General features: G+C 47.2%; 8 protein-coding genes across 8 annotated transcripts; 5 read left to right on the forward strand and 3 right to left on the reverse strand.

Annotated features, from left to right (window-relative positions):
* Positions 1–1,591: 1,591 nt before the first annotated feature.
* N7495_005156 (WD-repeat containing protein SWD2) lies at positions 1,592–2,796 on the forward strand (the record flags this gene model as incomplete). Its single annotated transcript, XM_057207807.1, has 3 exons — positions 1,592–1,693; positions 1,751–1,973; positions 2,033–2,796. The coding sequence occupies 3 exons, from the start codon at positions 1,592–1,594 to the stop codon at positions 2,794–2,796; spliced, it is 1,089 nt and encodes a 362-aa protein (XP_057061581.1).
* A 498-nt stretch (positions 2,797–3,294) lies between these two features.
* On the forward strand, positions 3,295–4,845 carry N7495_005157 (uncharacterized protein; the record flags this gene model as incomplete). Its single annotated transcript, XM_057207808.1, has 1 exon — positions 3,295–4,845. One exon carries the CDS (start codon positions 3,295–3,297, stop codon positions 4,843–4,845), a length of 1,551 nt encoding a protein of 516 aa, XP_057061582.1.
* Positions 4,846–5,650: 805 nt separating this feature from the next.
* N7495_005158 (putative mitochondrial oxaloacetate transporter (Oac)) lies at positions 5,651–6,824 on the forward strand (the record flags this gene model as incomplete). Its single annotated transcript, XM_057207809.1, has 5 exons — positions 5,651–5,742; positions 5,803–5,932; positions 6,002–6,473; positions 6,533–6,678; positions 6,735–6,824. The coding sequence occupies 5 exons, from the start codon at positions 5,651–5,653 to the stop codon at positions 6,822–6,824; spliced, it is 930 nt and encodes a 309-aa protein (XP_057061583.1).
* A 2,766-nt stretch (positions 6,825–9,590) lies between these two features.
* N7495_005159 (ribonucleotide-diphosphate reductase subunit RNR2) lies at positions 9,591–11,017 on the forward strand (the record flags this gene model as incomplete). Its single annotated transcript, XM_057207810.1, has 4 exons — positions 9,591–9,620; positions 9,703–9,945; positions 10,017–10,350; positions 10,404–11,017. 4 exons carry the CDS (start codon positions 9,591–9,593, stop codon positions 11,015–11,017), a joined length of 1,221 nt encoding a protein of 406 aa, XP_057061584.1.
* Positions 11,018–11,470: 453 nt separating this feature from the next.
* Positions 11,471–12,091, reverse strand: N7495_005160 (SRP9/SRP21 family protein; the record flags this gene model as incomplete). Its single annotated transcript, XM_057207811.1, has 2 exons — positions 11,471–11,860; positions 12,020–12,091. 2 exons carry the CDS (start codon positions 12,089–12,091, stop codon positions 11,471–11,473), a joined length of 462 nt encoding a protein of 153 aa, XP_057061585.1.
* A 530-nt stretch (positions 12,092–12,621) lies between these two features.
* On the reverse strand, positions 12,622–15,744 carry N7495_005161 (WD40 repeat domain-containing protein; the record flags this gene model as incomplete). Its single annotated transcript, XM_057207812.1, has 5 exons — positions 12,622–14,361; positions 14,413–14,965; positions 15,129–15,280; positions 15,378–15,529; positions 15,642–15,744. The coding sequence occupies 5 exons, from the start codon at positions 15,742–15,744 to the stop codon at positions 12,622–12,624; spliced, it is 2,700 nt and encodes an 899-aa protein (XP_057061586.1).
* A 208-nt stretch (positions 15,745–15,952) lies between these two features.
* N7495_005162 (2-oxo-4-hydroxy-4-carboxy-5-ureidoimidazoline decarboxylase) lies at positions 15,953–16,635 on the reverse strand (the record flags this gene model as incomplete). The annotated part of the gene is made up of 3 exons (XM_057207813.1): positions 15,953–16,006; positions 16,075–16,174; positions 16,244–16,635. 3 exons carry the CDS (start codon positions 16,633–16,635, stop codon positions 15,953–15,955), a joined length of 546 nt encoding a protein of 181 aa, XP_057061587.1.
* Positions 16,636–17,298: 663 nt separating this feature from the next.
* N7495_005163 (uncharacterized protein) lies at positions 17,299–20,859 on the forward strand (the record flags this gene model as incomplete). The annotated part of the gene is made up of 3 exons (XM_057207814.1): positions 17,299–17,372; positions 17,521–17,708; positions 17,783–20,859. The coding sequence occupies 3 exons, from the start codon at positions 17,299–17,301 to the stop codon at positions 20,857–20,859; spliced, it is 3,339 nt and encodes a 1,112-aa protein (XP_057061588.1).
* Between the last annotated feature and the right edge of the window lie 1,305 nt (positions 20,860–22,164).

The raw sequence follows: 22,164 nt of genomic DNA on the forward strand, positions 1-22,164 counted from the left end.
GACGGATTTTACGTAATTAAATATTGTTGATGGATTTAATCCGTCAATCCGTTACCATCCTTAATTCTCAGCCCTGGCGGTTATGCCAGTTCCACTCTCACATTTTAGCACTGTTTGGTGCGCGTTCCTCATGTCTAGGTGATTTAATTTTCAAGTGACGTCGTATTTCAAGGGGACAACTCTTGCATGAAACTCCTACCTGGTCTAATAGTTGAGGTGCCGCCTCTGTATAAACATTAAATAACCTATAACTATTAACTATGAGTATAAGGCCCTTCCCTGAGCTAAGACGAATGATCCGAGTTCAAATCCCGGGAATCATATGTTTTGGATACCGGATTAATAATACACCGTCTCCGTCACCCACATCTCGGGCCGAGCCGCAGCTGCCAATGCGATACACCATTTTGAATGCCGACGGCCTGCTAGGCTACCTGATATCCTGGTAATCAATGAGTGTTTTGAGAATTCCATTATTCCAAGACTCTGAGCTCTGTCATTCCATACCATTTCTTCATCTCATAATTTGTAGACTTTCAAGGTTCTTCCTCTAAGCCTTGGCAACCTCCTGGGTTCACATGTATGTCACTCATTTGTCAACAATCTACCATAGAATACGTTTCACTTGACTTGCCCTCAAAACCTTGGAAGGTACCGGGGCAGCATCGAGTTCTGATCATGAATTATCACTATCCAAATACCCAGATGACTAAACTACCGGTATCTAGGTTGGTTTAATGCTTTACCGTAAGCAATCTTCCAATTTTTTTCAGAATCTCACCTTATCTACTTAGGCAAGCTAACATAAACCCCTTGAAAATATTCCAGATGATTCGATTGCTGAAGAATTAGTCTCTCACTATCTCTAAGGTCCCCATCTACATGTCATTACTTCCAGGGCTACCATCTTGAATAACCTACCTTTTGCTTCTAAGCTTTGAATTCGAATGATATTGAAACCTAATATCCCATTTTTATACAGGGGCAAACTGTCGGTGCCTAGGCGAAAGAGCCTAACCTTGAACCTTGCACTATTCTTTAAACGGTAGAAGGTCTGGTCACATAGCCTTACTTGTGCGTACATTATTCAATTATTGCTCAATATCTTTTCTCTTCCATATCATACTTATTGATTGGCCATTGAAGTATTCCCATAGTAATTGGTTAACGATTTACCACACCATGGTAGGAGGATGCACAGTCCTGCAACTGTAGGCCAAATCCAAGGCAGCTCAGAGTCGCGTGTTCAACCGACCTGGATAGCTCAGGACTCTCGGCAACTTCGTTTAAGTGATATCTGCTGAATTTGATACTACAATTAATAATTTAGCAATTTAAATTCAATTCTTATCATTTTATCCACTTTCCCTTTCGATCAGTGAATATGTAGTGTGGGGTGGTTCTGCCAGGCGGTGTGTGCCGGAGGAAAGGTATGGCGCCTACCGCGTCTAGGTAACTTTTTTGCGGTCTGTCAGCCAGTCTGTGCCAGTTTACCAATTACCAGAATGTTCTGAGGGCTCGCTTTTTCACTCTTGAAGTAATCCAACTCCCTCTCCTTCCGTCCTCTTCCTTTATCTCCAACACATTTATCATGGCCGACGCATCGCAGGCGCAATCATCTCGAAACGCGTCCCAAGCTCCTCTACAGCCACAGAAGATCCCGGATCTCATCCGAAGCTTTCGAGCTGTCAAGGTAGATCAATTGCGCTCAAATATTGTTTCTGGTCCTTCCTGCTCACCCACAACCTAGTTGTTTAGCAACCCAGGCTATGTGACATCTTTGGATTTTGACGACCAGGGCGACTTTCTGGTCGCGGCCGGTGAAGATGAAGTAATTCAAATTTACGATGTCAAAGAGGGAAAATCCACAAAATCGGTTCCCAGCAAGAAATATGGCGTACACCTGGCCAGATTCACACATCACTCGCGCCAAGTCCTGCACGCCAGTACCAAGGATCAGAACAAGGTTGATCGTAGGTCACGAATGAATCAGTGTTCCAGGTCATAAATCCCACAGCTTACACTCGAATAGACTCTCTTAGGCTGCTTGATGTCCATAATGAAGGTTACGTTCGTTATTTTTCCGGACATACAGACCAAGTGACTGCCTTAACTGTCTCACCCGGCGGTGATCAATTCGTGTCCTGCTCGAAGGATAATACTGTTGCACTATGGGATCTTGCCTCCCGAAATGTTCAGGGAAGACTGCATCTTGCGACCCCATATTTGGTGGCATTCGACCCTTCTGCCTCAGTCCTCGCCATCGCATCCCAATCCACCTCCTCCATCCTTCTCTATGACTTCCGCAACTACGATAAACCTCCTTTTTCCACATTTGACCTGTCTACCTACGAAGAGCTCTACACCCCATCAACTCGTGGACGCGCTTGGACAAAACTTGAGTTTTCTAATGATGGAAAGTCTCTCTTGATCGGAACAGACTATCACGGTCACTATATCCTGGATGCCTTTGATGGATCCGTGAAAGCATTCCTCACTGGCAAAAGAGGACCAACTGGCCGTGCTGCGCCGGTATCCTCCACTGGAAAGCCTTTGGGACAAGGTGATGCTTGTTTCACTCCCGATGGCCGATATGTTCTTGGGGGCAACGGCGACCAGAATGAGATGCTTGTTTGGGACCTGCAGCAGGAGGGCGACGAAAACCGCAAGCTACAACCTATGAGCAGACTGGCCAACCGTGGGCGCACTTCGATCATCGAGTACAACCCACGTTATAACATGATTGCCAGCACTGATAAGGATACGATCTTCTGGCTGCCAGAAGAAGCCAAGTAGAGCTTCTATCCCTCTTGTACATCATATTACTCGCTTACATCCAATACCCCAGCACGTTTTAGCACGATGAATATTTGATTTATTCCCAGCTTTTTTTTAAAAAAATTCACTACCGAAGTACATCGCTATATTGTATTAACCACTAAACCATTGATGGAAAATATCTAATTTGAGCTTAAATTGAGCAATAGTAGGCAGCCCACAGTAGTCTGCTGGGTGGAGACTGATAGAAGCGGGTCCGTGCAGCTCGAGGGAAGCCTGCACAAAGTACTATTTATGCCAGAACATTCCGACGTTGAGTCAACTTCTACTGCGTAGATCTCCATGACTCCTCCCGTCTCAAGTCGGCCCCACTATAAAAGACTCACCTCAAATTTTCCCATCAATTTGCACTTCAACTATACAGGCTTGGAATCATCTGAGCCACATGCACATAAACCATAGTTTGGCACAATTCACTCTGCATTCATTATAAAGCGCCATACTCCAGCTTCCAATATGACTCACGACCTGGACCCCACAACCCAAAACACCAAAACCTCCAAGGACCTCCTCAGGCAATGTGTCAATATCCTCGCTGAGCTGGACGAGCTACAGGCTCTACTAAAAGAGACGCTCCGGAATCCGCAGCTAGTGGAAGTGCGGCAGTTCCGGTCAAATGTGAACGCGGAGCTAAAAATGTTGCAGAAACTAGAGCGACAGATCCAAGCCAGTGTCACGATGACGGCTAAAGATTCTGACCCAGATATCCAGGATTCAGAGGTTTCTTTGCGTCTTGTACATGCGCTTCGCTCGTCAAATTTGCCATTTTACCAGGCTGTCTGGGATATAGTGAAGGGTTCGTGCGTGGGATTATTGGCGCTTGGAAAAAGATTTTACTGGGAGTCCGAGACAAATCCTAAAGAAGTTAATGAGTCTAGCCTCCCAGGGAAGCAGCCGAGCAAAGATAAACGCAAGAGTGTTTATGTCGATGTGGTTGCGGACGATGGAGAGGAATGGGTTAAAGTCTCGACTATCTCGGAGAGCAGACTGCTGTTTGAGATGGCGAAAAAAGGCTGGGAAGGCGATGACTCTGATGAAATGTCTGAAGAGGAAGTTATTCTACAGAACTTCCACGGCGAGAACGGTGAAGATGATGATGAAGGGGAGCTTGAGCTCATTCAGCTAGCGCGGGATCTAAGGAAGGCTGCTAATAGTACGCGGGTCAGATATAGACATCCCCGAGTACGAATTGTTCTGCCCAAAATCGAAGAGGGAAATTTTCCTGAAATTAACGAGATGATTAAAGAGATGCGGAGTTTCGATATCCAGGTCGACTGTCAGAACACTTTGGCAGTGAACTCCAGCACTCTGGACCTCACTCGACTTCTGCCTCGACCGTACAAGAAGTTCACTTCTACTCTGAATGTGGATTGCACTCTCTTGCTTGCAATTGTGTCTGATTTGTCACACATAAAAGATATCCCTGTGTCACCAAGCTTTCACAAAGCTATCGTTCGCCAAATAGAGGTCGAGAGAGAGAAGCCTCTGCTCCCTAGTGAACTCTGGCCTGCCATGGGTGGAAATGAGTTGGTCTGCACTGAGGAAGCGGCGATGCGAATGCGTGAGATTGTGGAAACAATTGGCTCAGATAAAGAAATGGATCGAATGAACATCCTAATGGCATACGCTCCGTATGATCACTTGGATCGCCAAGCTCTCATCAAGGTATTCCAGGAACTGTCTGATTATGACATCCCGACGGAGTGGAAGCTTCCTATTAGAGTCATTGATGCACAGGCTGCTATATCCACCGATAAAGTGCAGGGAAAGCTTCCTCCATTGGCAGACCGAGTCATAGAAGGCTTGTCTGATATCAACTACAGTGTTTTCATCTATGGGTGGGTCACTGGGATGACGACCATCTCCAGCAATCGAACAATTGACAGGCAGATAGAAGCCACGATTGAAAAATATCGGGATGGCAACGAGGATCTTGAGGGACCTCCAGTCTGGATCTGTGATACAGCTCGCAGTCTGGCGGGGAAAGACAGAAATCGGAAGGCATAGATTTGCAATGTCACGACCGAGGTGGTTTTATATAAGAAGTGTTCTTATATAAGAGCGATAAGACCATTTGCCTCTGGAGTTGACTGCAAAATTAGATTCAGACAACAAATAACATGGGCACCTTACCCTCTACTCATTGGAAACTCGAATTTACATCCAAATAGAAAGTAGTGGATACGGTATACCTGCAATGTACCAGAGCTCACGCTGTAGCATCGATCGGCGAGAGAACCTTTAGTGAGTGGCGGCCAGCTTCTTCTCTTTTAGCGAGCTTCCGATAGGGCTTCCCATCACGACCTAAAAGTGTTGTGATCTCCTTCGGTGAGTGGAGACGTCGATATCATCGGCAGTTGCTTCAGCGAAGAGGCTGCTAAATTGGTCAAATGACCTTTGTCTAGCTTTTATTATGTGTGTGAATTTGGCTAGCTGGTCTCCATTCTCTGAACCCAATCATCTGCCAAATACCCGCCCTCAATATCTCGCATAGTACAATGCTGATATGCGGACATACTTTACTCCGAGTTCGGACACGCGGGATCACGATCATCCAATCAAGGAGACCCGTTATCGGCGCTGGTATAAGCTTTAAGGTATCCAGAACATCTCCTCAGACGACTGACTCGGTATTTTTTGAGCCGAACTTAAAATATTGACAAGCAGACTACAATCAATTCCTCTTCTCACCGGTTCAATTTCTATCCCGACGCTCAGAGGGCTCCACCTTTACTTGCCCGTTGTCGCCCCTCCGATCCCTCTCCAAAAATTTAGAACCCTCTCTCATCCATCTGTCGCAAACTACCACACGATGTCAACAACACTTGGTGCATTCCTTGCTGGTGGTATCGCAGCCTGTGGTGCCGTTACTGTCACTCATAGCTTTGAGACCGTCAAGATTAGGTGAGCTTAGCCCTAGGGCTCGGGGTGATCAACTGAGATCCCGTGGCTAATTTTTCAAAGATTACAACTACAGGGTGAATTGCAGACGAAGAATGAGGCTGTGAAGAAGTATAAGGGTGTCTTGCACGGTATCAAAGTCATCCTCCAGAACGAAGGCCCACGGGGTCTGTTCCGAGGCATTGGCTCTGCTGTATGTTTTCAATTGATGAACTACCCTTGTCAGTGTGATGTAAAAGCTAACAGTGGCGCATAAACACAGTACTGCTATCAGATTCTGCTCAATGGATGCCGTCTAGGTTTCTATGAGCCCATTCGCTCCAATCTCACATCGGCCCTCTACAGCGATTCCGCAGTTCAATCTCTCGGCGTCAACGTTGTCGCTGGTGCTACATCTGGAGTCATCGGCGCAGCTGCTGGATCTCCCTTCTTCCTTGTAAAAACCCGCCTGCAATCTTACTCGCCTTTCCTTCCCGTCGGTACCCAGCATAAATACAAAAACTCGATCGATGGTCTGACTAAGATCTATTCGAGCGAAGGTGTGAAGGGTATTTACCGTGGTGTCGGTGCAGCCATGATCCGGACCAGTTTCGGCAGTGCTGTTCAACTCCCGACTTATTTCTTTGCTAAACGTCGTCTGACCCGACACCTGGGCATGGAAGAAGGCCCCGCTCTCCACCTGGCTAGTAGTGCCGCTTCTGGCTTCGTCGTGTGCTGCTTCATGCACCCTCCTGGTAAATTCTTCGTTTTCTACAACTGTATAATACCGGATAACTAACTCGCATCCTTCTAGATACCATCATGGCTCGCATGTACAACCAATCAGGAAACCTCTACCAAGGCGTTTTCGACTGTTTGTTCAAGACCATTCGCACAGAGGGTGTTCTCGCCATCTACAAGGGCTTCGTTGCTCACCTGGCCCGAATTCTACCCCATACTGTGAGTCCCATCTATTCAAAGTAATTAATTTTCACATACTAACTCGATAATTTCAGATCTTGACCCTCAGCTTGGCAGAGCAAACCAACAAGCTGATGCGACGTGTCGAGGATCGCATCCTGCCTGACTCATATCGTGGGATTTAAAATGATTGAAACAATCTAGCATAACATGCCTGGCATCTTCCAAGGTTTTTGTTTGTGAACCCGGCATGGAAAAGTGTTATGTTGTTTAATATAGATAGGGCGTTTCTGGGGGCATTTCCAACTCTCATTTTCAAAAATGTTGTTTGTACATACAGCGGTTGAGAGTTTATAATTGACAGGGTATCTACCTAGGTATATAATACAAGGTATTTTCCAAGGTTGTTCTCATTCTAACTGAGATAGTTCTATACTCTAATTTTGATCCAAAAACTAAAAAGAAAATGCGCGTACTCGGTCTCGAACGCCAAACCTCGTGTTTTTGGCAAATGGAAATAGCCTCGTAATACCCTAATCAAGGCCGTTTATTAAAAAAAAAAAGTGGGTGGTCTTCTCTGGGTTTAGTATGTCATCCTTAGTGCAGGGGACAATCTAGCTTCTCTGTGTTTGCTCATTTGACCATTATTCCCGGTTATAGTATGCTGGCCCATTTTATGATTTATATGCCTCATTTCTTTCTGCCCGGCTATAGTATGACCGCTTTCAGATACTACATGAAAGTTTCATGTAGAAGATGGAAGCCTTCCAAGGTTAATCTAGCATTTTTGGTGGGGAAAAGAAAAGACATCCTAATCGAAAAGCAGTCTCACAAAACTAATCGTTTCTCATTAATCAGAATCACTATCAGAATAGCTGTTGCCGCTGGTCACCCTCTTTATCTCTTCTTCAGCCTTCTTTCGCTTCCATTCTTAATCCTTGTATTTCTTAACGGCATCAATAAGCGCCACATAACATTTCTTCTCATTGACGGTTACTTCATAGCCACCCTTCCATTCGGCATAGTCATTTGTGATTGGCTGCACTCTCCATTGTATAGGACCTGTGCCCGCAGTATCATTACATTGGCATCATAGTCGCATGACTTCACTAAGAAGCTGAGTGGTGTGAAATAAGCTCCTCTTTTAGGTAGATATCTCTCTATCAGTGAGTCCCATATTGAGGTGACGAACGTGTATACGAAGAAGTGATGTTCTGTAAAGAATACTTGATGAAGGTTCAAATCAAGTTCTCGTTGAAAAAGATTTGAGAGCTCGGGAGTGGTGTTTACAGCGTAGGTATGCCCAGATGGATAACTAACCTTCAATGCTCACTCCACAGCACTGTATGGAAACACTAGATTCACCGAGATCTGCCGAAGTGAGATCTCAGGAGTTTCTAAGTTGAAATCCATGAGTTGGATAGACGTATAGCCGATAGTGATACCACAACTATGAGAAGCTAGCCCAAGAACTTACTCAAAGGCTGTTCATAAATCAATCGATATTGACTGTTCAAAGTTCTTTTTAGCTATTCCGACTTCAGCCCTGGTTATAATTTTGTGGAAGATACCCTGGAAGATGGATATGTTGGCATTATTGACTGGGAGACTGCTAGATACTCTCCTAAAGGATGAATTCTTTTTAAAGCTTCAAAGAAGTAATGAATGGGATATTCAGAATTCAGAAGAACCTCAGCGCTGGCGATCAAAAGTTCAGCACTTACCTAGGTAAGAGGGATCCCAAGACTATACAGAGGAATGATAGGCTTGGTGGACTGATGAAGCAATTGATAAGCATATGCTGAGCAAAAATGGTGAGGGATGAGAACTTAAACCGATAAATATCCGGTTCGTACTCAGGCCAAGCAAGGAGTGATTGCCAAGACAGTTATTGTTATCCCCTTATCGATGGCAAGAACTGACCCCTCTTTTCCTCAAGATGTCAAAAATGTAGCAACCGAGCACCAATTGGCTCAGGGTTCCAAGGTTGCTAGAGCATCAGATGTGGAAGGTGGGGAAGCAGCTTGTGTTGATTTAGGGGCTAAGGGATGCAGCCCACCTGAGGTCTAGTTCCCAGGCTAGATTCCTTCATTCGGTTCATCTTTGAAACATCCGGCTTATTTACTCCAAAACGCGACATTAAGAAAACAGGGTGGGCTAGCGCCTGGACGACCAACCCATTTTCTTGTCTACGAGTGAACTACCTAGATAGAGCTAGAGAAAAGTTGCATAGGGTATTGATCCACATAAATTGCAGGGGTTTTATTGATCAAGTCGCGTCGATGATCCCTGTCAGTCTTCATGTAACGTTGAGATCCGTAAAGCCGTGTTAAACGCGAACAACGCGCCAGGCTTATCTGATCGTTATAAATCACACTAGTGGACCGATCTAGCTGAATTGTGGATCCAATTGAGCTGAAAATCCTGGCAAGACGCGTGAATGCTTCAAACTCGCGTTGTTTACTATGGATTAAGTTCGTATTCTAAACCTGTTTCTAGAAATAACTGAGGTCTCATATCAGTCATTTTGTTGGTTGGTTTGGTATTTGTACATGTAGTTTCCATAGTTTCTACATCTAATTGAAATGAAATACCGTCAAGCAGGAATGGAACGAGTAAATGAATCAATTGGTTGTGGGTCTGTAACCTGCATGGCTTTGAATATGGATCAACCTAGCTTCGGATGTCTGGAAATAAAGTGGCATGAGTGACTTCATAGACTTTGAATGTTTTCAGAGAAACGCGCCTTACTTCATCACGTGTAAGTCACGTGATTACGTGAGACGTGACTCCCACTAAAAATGAATCCACGCTCTGGTACTTAACCCGTTTCCTCCCACCTACAGTCCACTTTCTCTTTCCCCTCTCAAGCCTTTCGACATCTTTGTCTCTCACTGTCATCTTACACTTATCTTTACTCTGACATCCCTTGCTTCTAATACATATTCTCAATGGCTGCTCAAGTCACACCTTCCAAGCAGGTATGTTCCGCCTTCAACCACGTCGCCACCCTCATCAGACGCGTCGCGTGAATCAATTTTTACTTACACGCTCTTACCTTAGGCTGCTTCTGCCCTCGAGAACTTGAAGATGTCCGACTCCCCTATCAAGAAGCTTGACTTCTCAGCTGGCAAAGAGAACGCCCCCACATCTTTGAAGTCTGTCGACGCGCCTGTCGACAAGATTGTTGAGAAGACTTCTGATGTTATCAAGGTGGCTCCTGGTATCAAGGAGGCTGAGGCCAATGAGCCCCTCCTCCAAGAGAACCCCCACCGCTTCGTTCTGTTCCCCATCAAGTATCACGAGGTAAGTCAGGTCGTCGACGCGTCCTACGCGTAAAGTGGTTAAGGGGCCATTTTTAATTCTTCTCTTTTCAGATTTGGCAAATGTATAAGAAAGCTGAGGCCTCTTTCTGGACTGCTGAGGAAATTGATTTGTCCAAGGATCTCCATGATTGGCACAACCGCCTCAACGACGATGAGCGCTTCTTCGTCTCCCACGTCCTTGCTTTCTTTGCTGCCTCCGATGGTATTGTCAACGAGAACCTTCTTGAGCGCTTCAGCGGAGAGGTTCAAATCCCTGAGGCTCGCTGCTTCTACGGTTTCCAGATCATGATGGAGAACATCCACTCCGAGACTTATTCTCTGCTCATCGACACCTACATCAAGGAGCCCAAGCAGCGCACCTACCTCTTCGATGCCATTGACACAAGTAGGCTTACTTCTGCTATCGATTGCATATATATTAGCTAACATGCATCACAGTTCCCTGCATTGCCAAGAAAGCCAACTGGGCTCTTCGCTGGATCTCGGACCGTGAGTCTACCTTCGCCCAGCGTCTGGTTGCCTTTGCTGCTGTTGAGGGTATCTTCTTCTCTGGTTCATTTGCCTCCATCTTCTGGTTGAAGAAGCGTGGTCTGATGCCCGGTCTGACTTTCTCCAACGAGCTCATCTCTCGTGACGAGGGTATGCACACTGACTTTGCCTGTTTGCTGTTCTCTCACTTGAACAACCGCCCCAGCCCCAAGCTCGTTGAGGCCATCATTGTCGAGGCCGTCAGCATTGAGAAGGAGTTCTTGACTGATGCTCTGCCCTGTGCCCTGCTCGGCATGAACTCTAACCTGATGTGCCAGTACATCGAGTTCGTTGCTGACCGCCTTCTGCTTGCCCTTGGCAACAAGAAGTACTTCAACGCCACCAACCCCTTCGACTTCATGGAGACCATTTCCTTGGCCGGCAAGACCAACTTCTTTGAGAAGCGCGTTGGCGACTACCAGAAGGCCGGTGTTATGGCCAGCACCAAGAAGGACACCGGTGCCGATGGTGAGAAGACCGGCACCAGCAACAACAATGGTCTGAGCTTCGATGAGGACTTCTAGACAATTTCCCTCACCGTTTCTCTTTCCCCTCTCTCCTCTTTGTTGTTTTATACCCTGAGTTGTGGGCTTAACCCACACCTTCTCTCCCCTATGATTTCACGTTTCTTTATCCTTCTAGGCTCCGCATGGATTTGGCGTCTTTTTGTTCTTCTACTTGTTAATATTTGGTCTGTCCCTGACACCGATTTGTCTTGATGTCTAGTATTGGATGGGTAGCGGACTGTGTATCTAAATGTTCAAAATGTTTGACTACTGGTATACTGTTTCCTCTTTAATATCATATATTAAAAGAATATATCTTTTAAACTGTCCTTCCGGTACCTTCTCAAGACCAGAGACATTTAAAGAGTCCAATCCATAAAGAACCCGTAAGTCATTATTTCCTGCCCAAACTCAACACCAACAAAGGTATGCAAATGCAAGTCCTAGTCCTAGTCCTAGTCCTCAAAGCCCCTAATTCTTCCTGTTGCCTGTAGTCTTCTTACTAGCTTTAGCTTTCCTCGCAGGAGGAGCTACAGCAGGCACAGGCACAGGCACTACCTCGTCAAGTGCAGGCGCATCAACCATCTCCACATCGCCCGAATTAGGACCACCAGCCAACTTGCCCAAGCCAGTCATCAACCGACTAACCTCTTGATGCTTGTTCGTGCGGTACTTGAGACAGATGCCCGTGCCGGGGTTATAAGCTTTGAATTCAAGGGCTGCGACGGGAGCCGTAGGCTCTGCTGCGACTGCTGTGTCCGTAGCTGTAGCAGTATCTGTAGACTTGGACACGGATTTTTGGCGCTTGATGGTTGCGGATGGGGTTTCAGTTGGGAATGAGTATTTTGTTGTGATGATAGTCTGAATTTGTTAGTTTTTTATTGTATTTCGAAGTTTGATTTGAACGGGGGGGGGGGGGGGGGGGGGGGGGGGGGGGGTGATGAGGAATTGAAATTGGAATTGGAAGATCGATCGCGGGGAAGCTGGGCGTCTCTTGTCTTTGCTGGATTGGATTCTTACTGTGTTTGGGTATGCCTCTAGTAGTTTAGCTGCTTGCTCCAGGAATGCCTGGCTGGTGGGGAGGTAAGGCATTGTGGCGGGTGAGATCTGTCGCTTTCAAGATGTGGAGAGTTGAAGAATGGCTGAGGTATTTGGTGGAACGCGAACTCTCGATTTTTGATCAGTCGGGGAGTGAGACTGGTGACAGAGGTGATGTTGTTGGACTGGACAGTGAATAGGTGGGTTGAGAAGTCCGGGGTGGGGAGTGGCAGTTAATCGGTGCACTTTTTCGATGTCTTGGCATTCACTAGTTCTAGTACACTAGACTTGGACTCAGCAACGATTGTCATATTTACGTATCCTTGAATTCCTCGCGATGTTCACGTATATGTTGTTATTAATTTTGTCTCTCGAGGTTATCATATATTTACTTGGTTCAATGACCATCATCCCATTATATATACCAAGGTCGTATGCGGTCCAGTGTTGTATCAAAAGTAACAAGAATGTACTGGAGTATCTAAAAAGACACTAAGTATATGCAGAACACAAACTCCACAGAACTCATGTTATATGTACAGAAGAAGAGAACGAATGAGAAAAATTCCAAGGGTATATAAGATTCAAGAAACAGACCGGTTGCACGAGACGCAGATCAACTTCTGCTTCCCACTCCGATCCTTAATTCCACGGAAGTTCTTGCCACGGCAATAATCGCATTTCAGGATATCCTCTTCCCTCTCGGTCTTGGAGGAACCAGCATCACTGCTGAGAATGCTGGTCGCCACACTACACCTGCGGTCATTACTAGGGATGCGATCCGGACTGAGAAGGTCATTGTCGTTTTTGCGGGACTTTGCCGCCAGCGCATCGTGCCCAATCTTGCTCCAGTACGCGTAGCTGTGATCGCCTGTTATCCAGAGCGGATTGTCTTTAGCCTTGCCACTGTTGAGCATGTCTGTGGATGATTCTATCGCAGGACTAATCTGTCTTTGGAGTTCTTCGCCAGAGCGGAGGGCATTGTCGATGTTGGGACGATGTGATGATGGAGGTGGGGATGTAGTCATGATCGAGGGGGTTTCTGTTGGGTCTAGACTAGGTGGGCGGGATGAAGTCAGGCGAAAGTTTGCTGATCTTGGTTGTTGCGGCGAGGGACTACGAGTTCTTAGGCCCGAGCGAGAACCGTCTGTGCTGGCACGACCGCGAACGACGGAGTTGCGCCATGAGATAATGCGCTCAGAGGGAGTCTTGGTTGAGGAGGCGATACTGCGATGAGCAGAGTTTGAGCGGCGGAGGAAAGTTCTGGAGATGATTGAATTGGCGTCCCAGTTCTCTGAACGTCGTTTTTGGTACGCGCAGTCTTGTCTGAGCACCTTTATATTGCCTAAGAAGTCGGCGATGACGATGATGTTGCCGTCTGGATGTGACGATCGTGAGAGGTACGTTGGGGACTCGTTGGCCATCTTACTGACAACGGACATCCTCGCTGATGCCGACCTCTTGTGCTGCGACTTCTGCGGCGGCGGCATGCCCTTGGGTTTGGTCTCAATTGTAGGGCTCGCCTTGGGAGTTCCGGCAGCTTCCTCCGGGCTCATCAGAGCTATTGGGAGGGGATTACAGATATCGTATATCGGATCTTCTGACAGGGCTAAAACCTGTTTGGTATGTGTGGGTGCAGTGATGGCAACAGTCACAATCGACGACTGTGTCTCAAACACTTCCATGGCCCGTTTATCAGAGTTTGGTATCGTCTGCGTAATTGGCCAGACGTAAGCTCTACGATCCTCGCTACCACATATCACATGCATTCCATCATCGGTAAAAGATGCCCGAATCTGACTGGTCGTATTTTCGTTGCCGCGGAACTTGGCTTCTAAAGTTCGATCGCGGAAATTGTATAGTCGGATGCGCGAGTCATTACTCGTGACCAATAGTTTGATTTCGCCATCTGGGTCATCTTGTGGGACCATCATCGTCTCGATACCAGTGATCTTGCTACCCTTGGAATTACGTCCTCGAGCTGACCGAACCTGGATCTGACCTGCCAGCTTCAGGCCTTCGGTGTCATAGATATTAAGGATCCCGTTCAGACATCCAGCTATCGCATACCGGCCATCCGGAGTGAATGCCACAGCAGTGACCATATCCGGCAAAGAGTTCACAAAAGCCACGCTTTTATCTGGAATACTCCAAAGACGAAGTTTGGTATCCAGTGATCCGGCAAGAAAAAATCGATCATCACGAGGGTGAAATTGGATCGAGGTGACAAAATCGCTGTGCTGAAAGCAGCACAGGCATTCGGACCGACTTGCATGCCACAATCGCACAGTTTTGTCCATTGAAGAAGAAAGTAGAAACTTGTTCTGTCCCTCAACGTTAGCCCATCCTGCGCATCATATCTTCTAATCACATACTTTGCTCCAGCTCAGGTCCAACACACTACCCGAGTGCCCCTCGTAAACCTGAACAGGCTTGGATTGGAACACCGGCGCGAATAGTCGCGGGGCCTCGTGTTCATCTTGCAGCGCATCATCAATCTCTTTTATCTCCTCTTCTCTCTCTTCCGGGGTGGTAATGACAGCCCAGACGCGGACCTTACGATCCTGCCCCGCTGCAGCTAGATACTTGCCATCTTTTGAAAATGCCAGAGACCATATGGCCTTCCCCGTGCCCTCGCCCGTTGAGTTGTTGGTGGAGCTCGAAATGCGTCTTTCTGAGATTTTCGTCTGTGGCCCTGCACCCTCCAGTTTTTGCGCCAGAAAGACGTGGTTAAATGTCTTTTCCTTCTTGTAGTAGGCCTTCGTTCTCATGTAACGCGGTGGTGCAGCATGTCGAGGCATGAATCCTAGATTATGTGAAGTGTCGAGGGGCATGCGGCTATGGTCTTCCGAATTCTCATCTTCGGGTTCTGATAGATGGTCCTTCTTCTTTGAGCCAATAATTCGGCTAAGGAAGGAAACTCCTTTTCTGTTGGGAAATAGTGACGGTCAGCTTCGGCTCCGGAGTTTGTCGGGTTTAGGAAGTCGCGAGAAAGCGAAGGAGAGAGAGGAAGAAAGAAAAGAGAATGTGTGCATTTAGGTGTGGGGGGAGGGGTATTCGTTATGCAGGGTGACCATCGCTAGACACTCACCTTTTCTCTTTCGGAAAATTCAAGTTCAATGCTGCATCTGCCCGAGATGCGCCCTGCTCTGACGGAGGGTTCTTGGAACCCTCAGCCTCAAGGGGACGTCCGAGCAACTTCAGGGGAATAGACTTGTGGGTATTGGTACGTTGGAGGATGTGCTACACAGACTTTTATCAGCGCATGTTCTTTCTCAGCCTCACTTTGTTCTCTCAATCCCGTCAGATCTCGAAGAGTATAGGATGGCGCACAGCCTACCTGTGACAAAGGGTCGATGGTGGTCGCAGTCTGTGTCTCATGCAGGGTGTGCATAGAGTTTCTCGTTGGCAAACCGTCAATAGGCTGAGATCGATTGTGATGGCCATCATGGCTATTGCTTGAGCCTGACGCGACATCCGAGCTGGCCGAAACTACATAATGTCAGAAAAGTTCTTAAATCCACCGTCCATGCGAGAACAGGAAAATTAATCGTGAGGAAAAATTATGGAAAAATTATGGAAAAGGTAAGTATAGTGGACGTACTGGGGAATGTGGAGGACCTCGGTTTCGCAAATCCAGGTTTCACAGATCCATTTAATATGGGTGTAGTCGACGGTCGCGGCAAAGCAAACTTCTCCTCCACCATCTTGTGATGCACTGGCGGAGCATGAGAATTTCGATTCTGAAAAGGGGACTTCGAACTAAATTAGAATGATAGATCACACGTTGGAAAATATAAGGAAGGCTAAGCGGCACCATCCGGAAATGCATGACATCTCTGAGTGGAGCCATATCAGTTCTAGAAGAGCTTATCTTTATTTTGATGCTGATTAAAATGAACTACCTGGAAATGACTAGAATCTTGCGCGCAACTTTTTGACGCGATCCTTGGCGATGTCACATATAGCCTGGAAAACATTAGACATTAAACTATATGTGGTGATATGGAATATAGTGGAAGGATTGGAAGGAATACCTGGATGGTCTCTTCTATCTCTCGCTCTTGATCCCCTCGATCAATGCGCTGGCGCATTTCCACCATAATCACATCTCGACTGCGTCCGTCGACAAAAGAGCTGTCAAAGTTTCATTAGTCCTGAAAAAGGTAATGATATGCGTGGGGAAAGCACGGTCTTATCACTTACACGAATCGTAAGCCTGGGAACTTGGCCTCATATTCCTCATTTAAATCTCGGAGTTTTTCCGCCTGCTCTTCAGCTCCATCATTCAATTGAGCTTGTTCCTGTTTGCTCAACTCACTCAAATGCTCTGGGTTGGCGGGGGCTCGACCGAGTCGAGGATGTGAACCAAGAATACCAAATAGAATATCCCGATTGATGGAGTTCACGGCGGATAGCGCGGACATGTGACTCCCGACAGCGTCAATGAGTGATGAGTATGAGGAGAAAGTCTGATTTGCCAGGACTGGGATCATTAACTGATGGAGTTCCGGTGATGACTCGAAGAGAGTGTCCAGCACGCGCAGTTGAGCGTCTTGAGGCAATGAAGGGAGGGAAGTAAGATCAGGGAGGTCCATCTTTGTTATCCAGGTAGGAATTGAAGTATGCGTAGGTAGTCGATGTAGTTATAATGGAATCTTGGAAGTATTGCGAAGCTCAGGAGTACCTAAGTAGGAATTCTATATATATATATATATATATATATATAGAGATAAGGATAAGGATAGAAGTTTCGGGGTTTGCCGAGTGTCGGGGAACAGCGGCAATCGGCATTGGAGTTCCACAAGAAAGGGATTGAGATCTGACCTGATAGAGATCTGTGCTTTAATAAGAATAGTTTAATTAGGATAGTTAATTTAGATTTATTGGATGTTGATATTTACAGTTACCTCGTTGTTACTTACCCAAAAGTACGACATGTTTGTCTAGGTAATTCTTTCTATTCAACCCCCATCAGGAATACCAAATCCCTTAACCTCGATTTAATCTCAAAAGAAAGAATAAATCAAAACCCCCACTTCGTATACTTCGTTGGTGGAGAAGCGGAAAGCGGCCCCTGAGAGATTCAAGTGTTTTCTTTTGTTCCTCAATTCTACCTTGATTGGGCCAAAACATTCTGATCGTACTTTCCATTAATCCAGAATCCTTGTCACTTTCCCTCTCTGCTTTCACCCCACCCCTATTCCCTTTTCATCTCCAATCTACCTCGGCTTAACGCCGTTCTCCATGTCGTACGCGCCATGTCTCTCAATGGGCTAGATAATCCAGTCGTTCTTGAAGCCTACCAGACTGCCTTGACTGATGCCGGTGGATGGTAAGTCTCCAAATTTATGCGAGCTGTTTAATATCTTTTATCTCTATCTTTATTTTCATCTTCTTCGATTCCTCAAAGTCCACTCGTCCCCGCCCCCTTTGCGCAAACCCGAGAGTCCCATCATTCTGACCCCCTCCTTTGGTAATAGGTTCATTCTACATTACATTTCAAGAGATGAGGTTGACCTGCTTGATCGAGGCACTGGCGGCGTATCCGAGGTGCGCAATGCCATTGACAAGTATGAGGAGATCTCCCCACTTTACGGCTTCCTACAGTACCGACGGAGAAAGGTGATTATTCGTTATATGCCGGAGGGCCTTTCTCGTCTAATTCTCGGTATGAGCGCTCATCTGACCACCTGACGCTTTATTTTTTGGACTGATTGTTTCGCTAACCAACCTTTGTTGCAGCCCGGAGTAATGTTCAGTTCCAATCCGTCCTTGACAAATTCAGCCCGAACGACACTATCCTCCCCATAAGTCAAGCCTCCGACCTGAGTGAAAGTGCTCTTTCCTCAGCATGTCTCCTCCATACCGCCTCGATTTCAATGAGCTCTTCCACTGGCTCCCTTCGTCGTAAAAGACTCATGGAGATCACCGAAGATGCGGAAGAGGGCGGCACAAAGGAGGATGTCAAAGAAAAGCCGCAACTACAACTACAATCGCAATTCCCATCCGTTCCTCAGTCCTCTAGTGACGAGATCAGGCAGAGATCTAACAGTCAGCGATCAGAGGCAACCATTGTGCCTTCGGTATTTACACCGGATATCGAAAGATCCCCCTCCGATTTCCGATCTCCACCTTCACGAGCTAGCTCTCGCCCAGCGCTGTCACGACGGGGCAGTGCTACGGGTTCACTTACAGGCAGCCTTTCTCCAAAATCCCCAGGTGCAGACTCAGAAAGTAGATACAGGAGCCTCTTGGACGAGTTTCCCCGGCCATCAGAAGAGTCCCGGAAGTCTTCACAATCTGCACGGCCTACGATACAAGATTTGGAACGGGCAGCAGGAATCACTCCCAAGGTCAAGCTGGGTCCACGCCCATCAATCGATCAGACTGGAAAACCCCGCACTAGCAGAAGTTCACGGAACGGGGAACAACGACCGGTTGCCGCTCTGCCAGCTGGTATACGTCCATCCTCGTTGCGAAAACAAAAGACTGATACTCCTAGACCGCTTTCCCAAGGAAGCGCTTTTGCGACCATGCCTGCCAGTCGGGCCCCTCCAATACCACTATTAGTCCCTCCTCCGAGTATTCCAATTTCCCGCGCTCCAACATCTCCTAGTGCTAGATCGTTAAGCGCCTTGTCAACTTCGTCTGGTCTGACTCCTGAAAAAGAGCGCCTGATGAAGGCGTTGCTACAGCGGCGAAAGGCCATGGCGAAGCAGGCAGATGAAAGAGCGAGGAAACAATCAATTGCAGAGGTAGAAGAAGAGCCTAAAGACGAACCCAAAGAATCACCAGATCTATCTCAGTCTCGGTTTTCAGAAAACAAGGAAAATATCAACTCGGTACAGATCCCATTACCGGATCCAGAGAAACCAACCCCAGAAAGGTCAGAGCTAGAAAAGCCAGAGCTAGAAAAGCCCCTGGACGAGGAGATCACACCAGAGCAAACACCGGAGCTACCAGAGCCAACTGCGGAGGAAATCGTGCCTGACTTGGAAGGTGCCTCGTCTTTGCTAATCTCTGCCAGCACGTCTGAACCCGCCGACGAGAATACATTGGAGTCGGTTCAGTCGGAGACGCAGGTGATACCCAAAGACAAAATTTCCGAGGACGGAGGCTCCGCAATCCCTGACCAAACAGAGGCTAAGAATAGCCTAGTCCCACCTACTAGTGCCAAGTTTCCAGTCCCACTTACTAAGGAGTCGACAGAGATCCCAGAACCAACTCCAGCACTCTTTGAAATTCCAGTGGCGAGCGAGCTATTGGAGACTCCGCCCACGGAAGCCATTGTGGAACGATCCCCTGAGCCCACTACTATCCCTACTCCCCTTGTCGTCACTCCGCCTGAAGAAATCCCCTCACCCGTTTCGATTTCCATTGACCCTGTCCCCTTAAATGAAACTGCCTCTCCCGCGGAATCGCCTATTCAATCGCATACCCAATCGCATATCGGGAAATCGGATAATCTTCCTCTAGATCAGAGACGCAACGTTCGCGTGAGCCCCATTGTGATTACGGACTACTCGGATGACGACAACCTGTCGGACGATTCGTTGATGGAGGAACTGAGCTCTGCTACCCTGCAGGAGGCCCGGCCGGTCACCGTCAAGTCTCCTACTACCACTGATTGGAGGGGCTCAACCCGCGCTTTCTCGGGTCCGCAGGGACGTCCCTCTACAGCAAATGCTGTTACGGTGGGCCGATCTATCTCTGGCTCGTATACTAGCAATGACTCCCCAGCTCCGGTGCTCGTAGCCAAGAAGATCAATGTCTCCTCTGGTATCTCGAGCCGCATCAAAGCTCTCGAAAAGTTCCAGAGTCGAGAGGGCACTCCCAGTGTCGTAGGCCACAACGCAACTGGGCTTTCTACTTCTTCCTCTTTTGAGAGCCTTCGAAAGCGTGCCTCGATCTCTTTACACAATGACAACCTGGAAGCCAGCCCTCCAGGGGCAAAACAAGCCTCCTATTCCCCCGAAAGTTTCACCCGTGCGCCAAGCGTTAAAGGAGGCTACCGCCCCACTTCTAGCACCAATCGCCGTACTAACTCAATATCTGTTCCCGCTCGCATTGTGCGTGATGCAGATGCGTCTCTCGAGACGTCAGAGTCTGATGTTCATCTCCAAGCCAGTCCCCTGACTGCGGAGGATAGGGTACACGAGGACGTTCCATCGCAGCCCCTGACAGTTGATACTATCGGAGTAGACCGAAGCCTGTCTATTTCACCCGCTGGATCAAGCCGACGAAGCTCAGCGGCATCCCCACCTGGAAGTCGGCCGTCGTTGTCTGCTTCCCCTCGCTCCAAGACAGATGAGAGTCTTCCCAAATCTCCAGCTGACGAAAGGACCGAGTCCGGTACCTCGCGTACACTCCGTCGCATGTCTTCAAAAAGCATCATTGAAGATCTGAGCTCACATGTAAAGGAGCAATCTACCAACGTCACAGTGGGTGACGAGTCGGTTATCATCTTACCATCACCTTCCAGCCAGCATCTATCAGAGCCCGTTGATCTGGGCGAAGTCAACGTCCAGTTTCCAGATACCCTCCTGTGGAAACGTCGGGCTATGCGAGTCGATGAGAGCGGATATGTTGTGCTCACTCCTAGCACCCAAGACTCCAGTGCTCGCAACATGGCTAAGCGATACCACCTTTCCGAGTTCCGAACCCCTTGTCTCCCCGATGAGGACATGCAGGAACTGCCCAACAGCATTCTGCTAGACTTTTTGGACGGTAGCACTCTTCAGTGTGCATGTGAATCACGACAGGGACAAACCTCGACTCTTAAAGCCCTCATCGACGCTCACCGAGCTTATCAATCATGATATCCCCGAAAGAACTGGCTTCCTATGTTGTTTGTCCCATGGAAATTCCGCTGCATTAATTGTCGTCTCCCTCGCTACCTTGTACTGTTCTTTCTTTTTCATCGGCAGGACATTCTGTCCTCTGGATTCTTCAAGCGCCTTATTATTATTCCTCTGCGCTGCCACATCTTATATATTCCTCTCCCCTTTTATTTTTTTCTTTCTTTATTTTTCTTCTTTCATCATCGCTCGACGTATGTTGGGATGTTCTGTGGATACCCCTCCCAAATCGAAAGCCTCATCCCTCCCCCCTCCTTTTCCCTTTTTCTTCCTCACGTACAGGCAATGATAGAGTATGTCTTTTTACTCTATCTAGCATTGGCCCGGTGGCCGGCCCAGGAGTTTGCGGTAATTCTGCTTCGTTATTTCTTTTCTGCATACAAGTTCATGCAGGTGCTTTGCATACCATTCGATGCACTTGATCCACTCTGTTTTTTGCCCCAAGATCTCATGATCAGCTACTGCATCCGGTGGCGATTCCTCTGGACATATCAGGCGGCCTTTAGGTAGCTAGATAGATAGCTAGGTGATAGATGATAGTTACCCTATCCCGTGTTATCCGCTCGTAGATCAGATATGTCCCTTTCGTTGGCCATTATTCCTAGTCCGAACCCCTCAGCAATTTGCCTGATTTTGCCATCTATAGGCTGACGTGAGACCTACAATCTAGAGAATTAGTACTAGTCGTAACAAACACGACATGTATGTAGTGACATGCAGGAAGAGTTGACTGCTCCCGGTAGTATCAATCTTGGATTTTCCATACATACATAGTAGATCTATAGAGGCAATGAAAACCATCCATTCAGAGATGCCAGCATAGCTGAGCTCATAGCTTCTGCTAGCTATTATAACTATTACACTACAGCTTTCGCCATACCATCCTAATGCACTCCATCTCTCCAAATTGAGAAGTTCAAAACGAATCTATACTCCAGCAGCATCTTAAACACCCTGCAATTCAACATCCATGACCCAAGTACCAAAATCAAGGATAAATGCCATCTATCCTGGTAAGCTCTCCTGACTCTTTAGAGGTTAGATATCCATATATAAGACCTCAGGAGCTTTGAAAAGAAGCACAATCATAATAACCAGAGAGAAGGAACCCAACCCTGGAAATCCAACCTGGCATCGAATGGGACAGATGTCAAAAAACACTTGATTCGGTTTCCGCTATGGAATTGGTAAATTGTAATATTGAGGATTTCACTTTGATTTTGAAGGCTGTTGATGGCTCTAATGTTATGCGATCCGAATTGACAT

Source organism: Penicillium taxi, assembly GCF_028828555.1.
Source record: "Penicillium taxi strain IBT 34144 chromosome Unknown utg000004l_segment0_segment0, whole genome shotgun sequence".
Classification (NCBI taxonomy): Eukaryota; Fungi; Ascomycota; class Eurotiomycetes; order Eurotiales; family Aspergillaceae; genus Penicillium; species Penicillium taxi.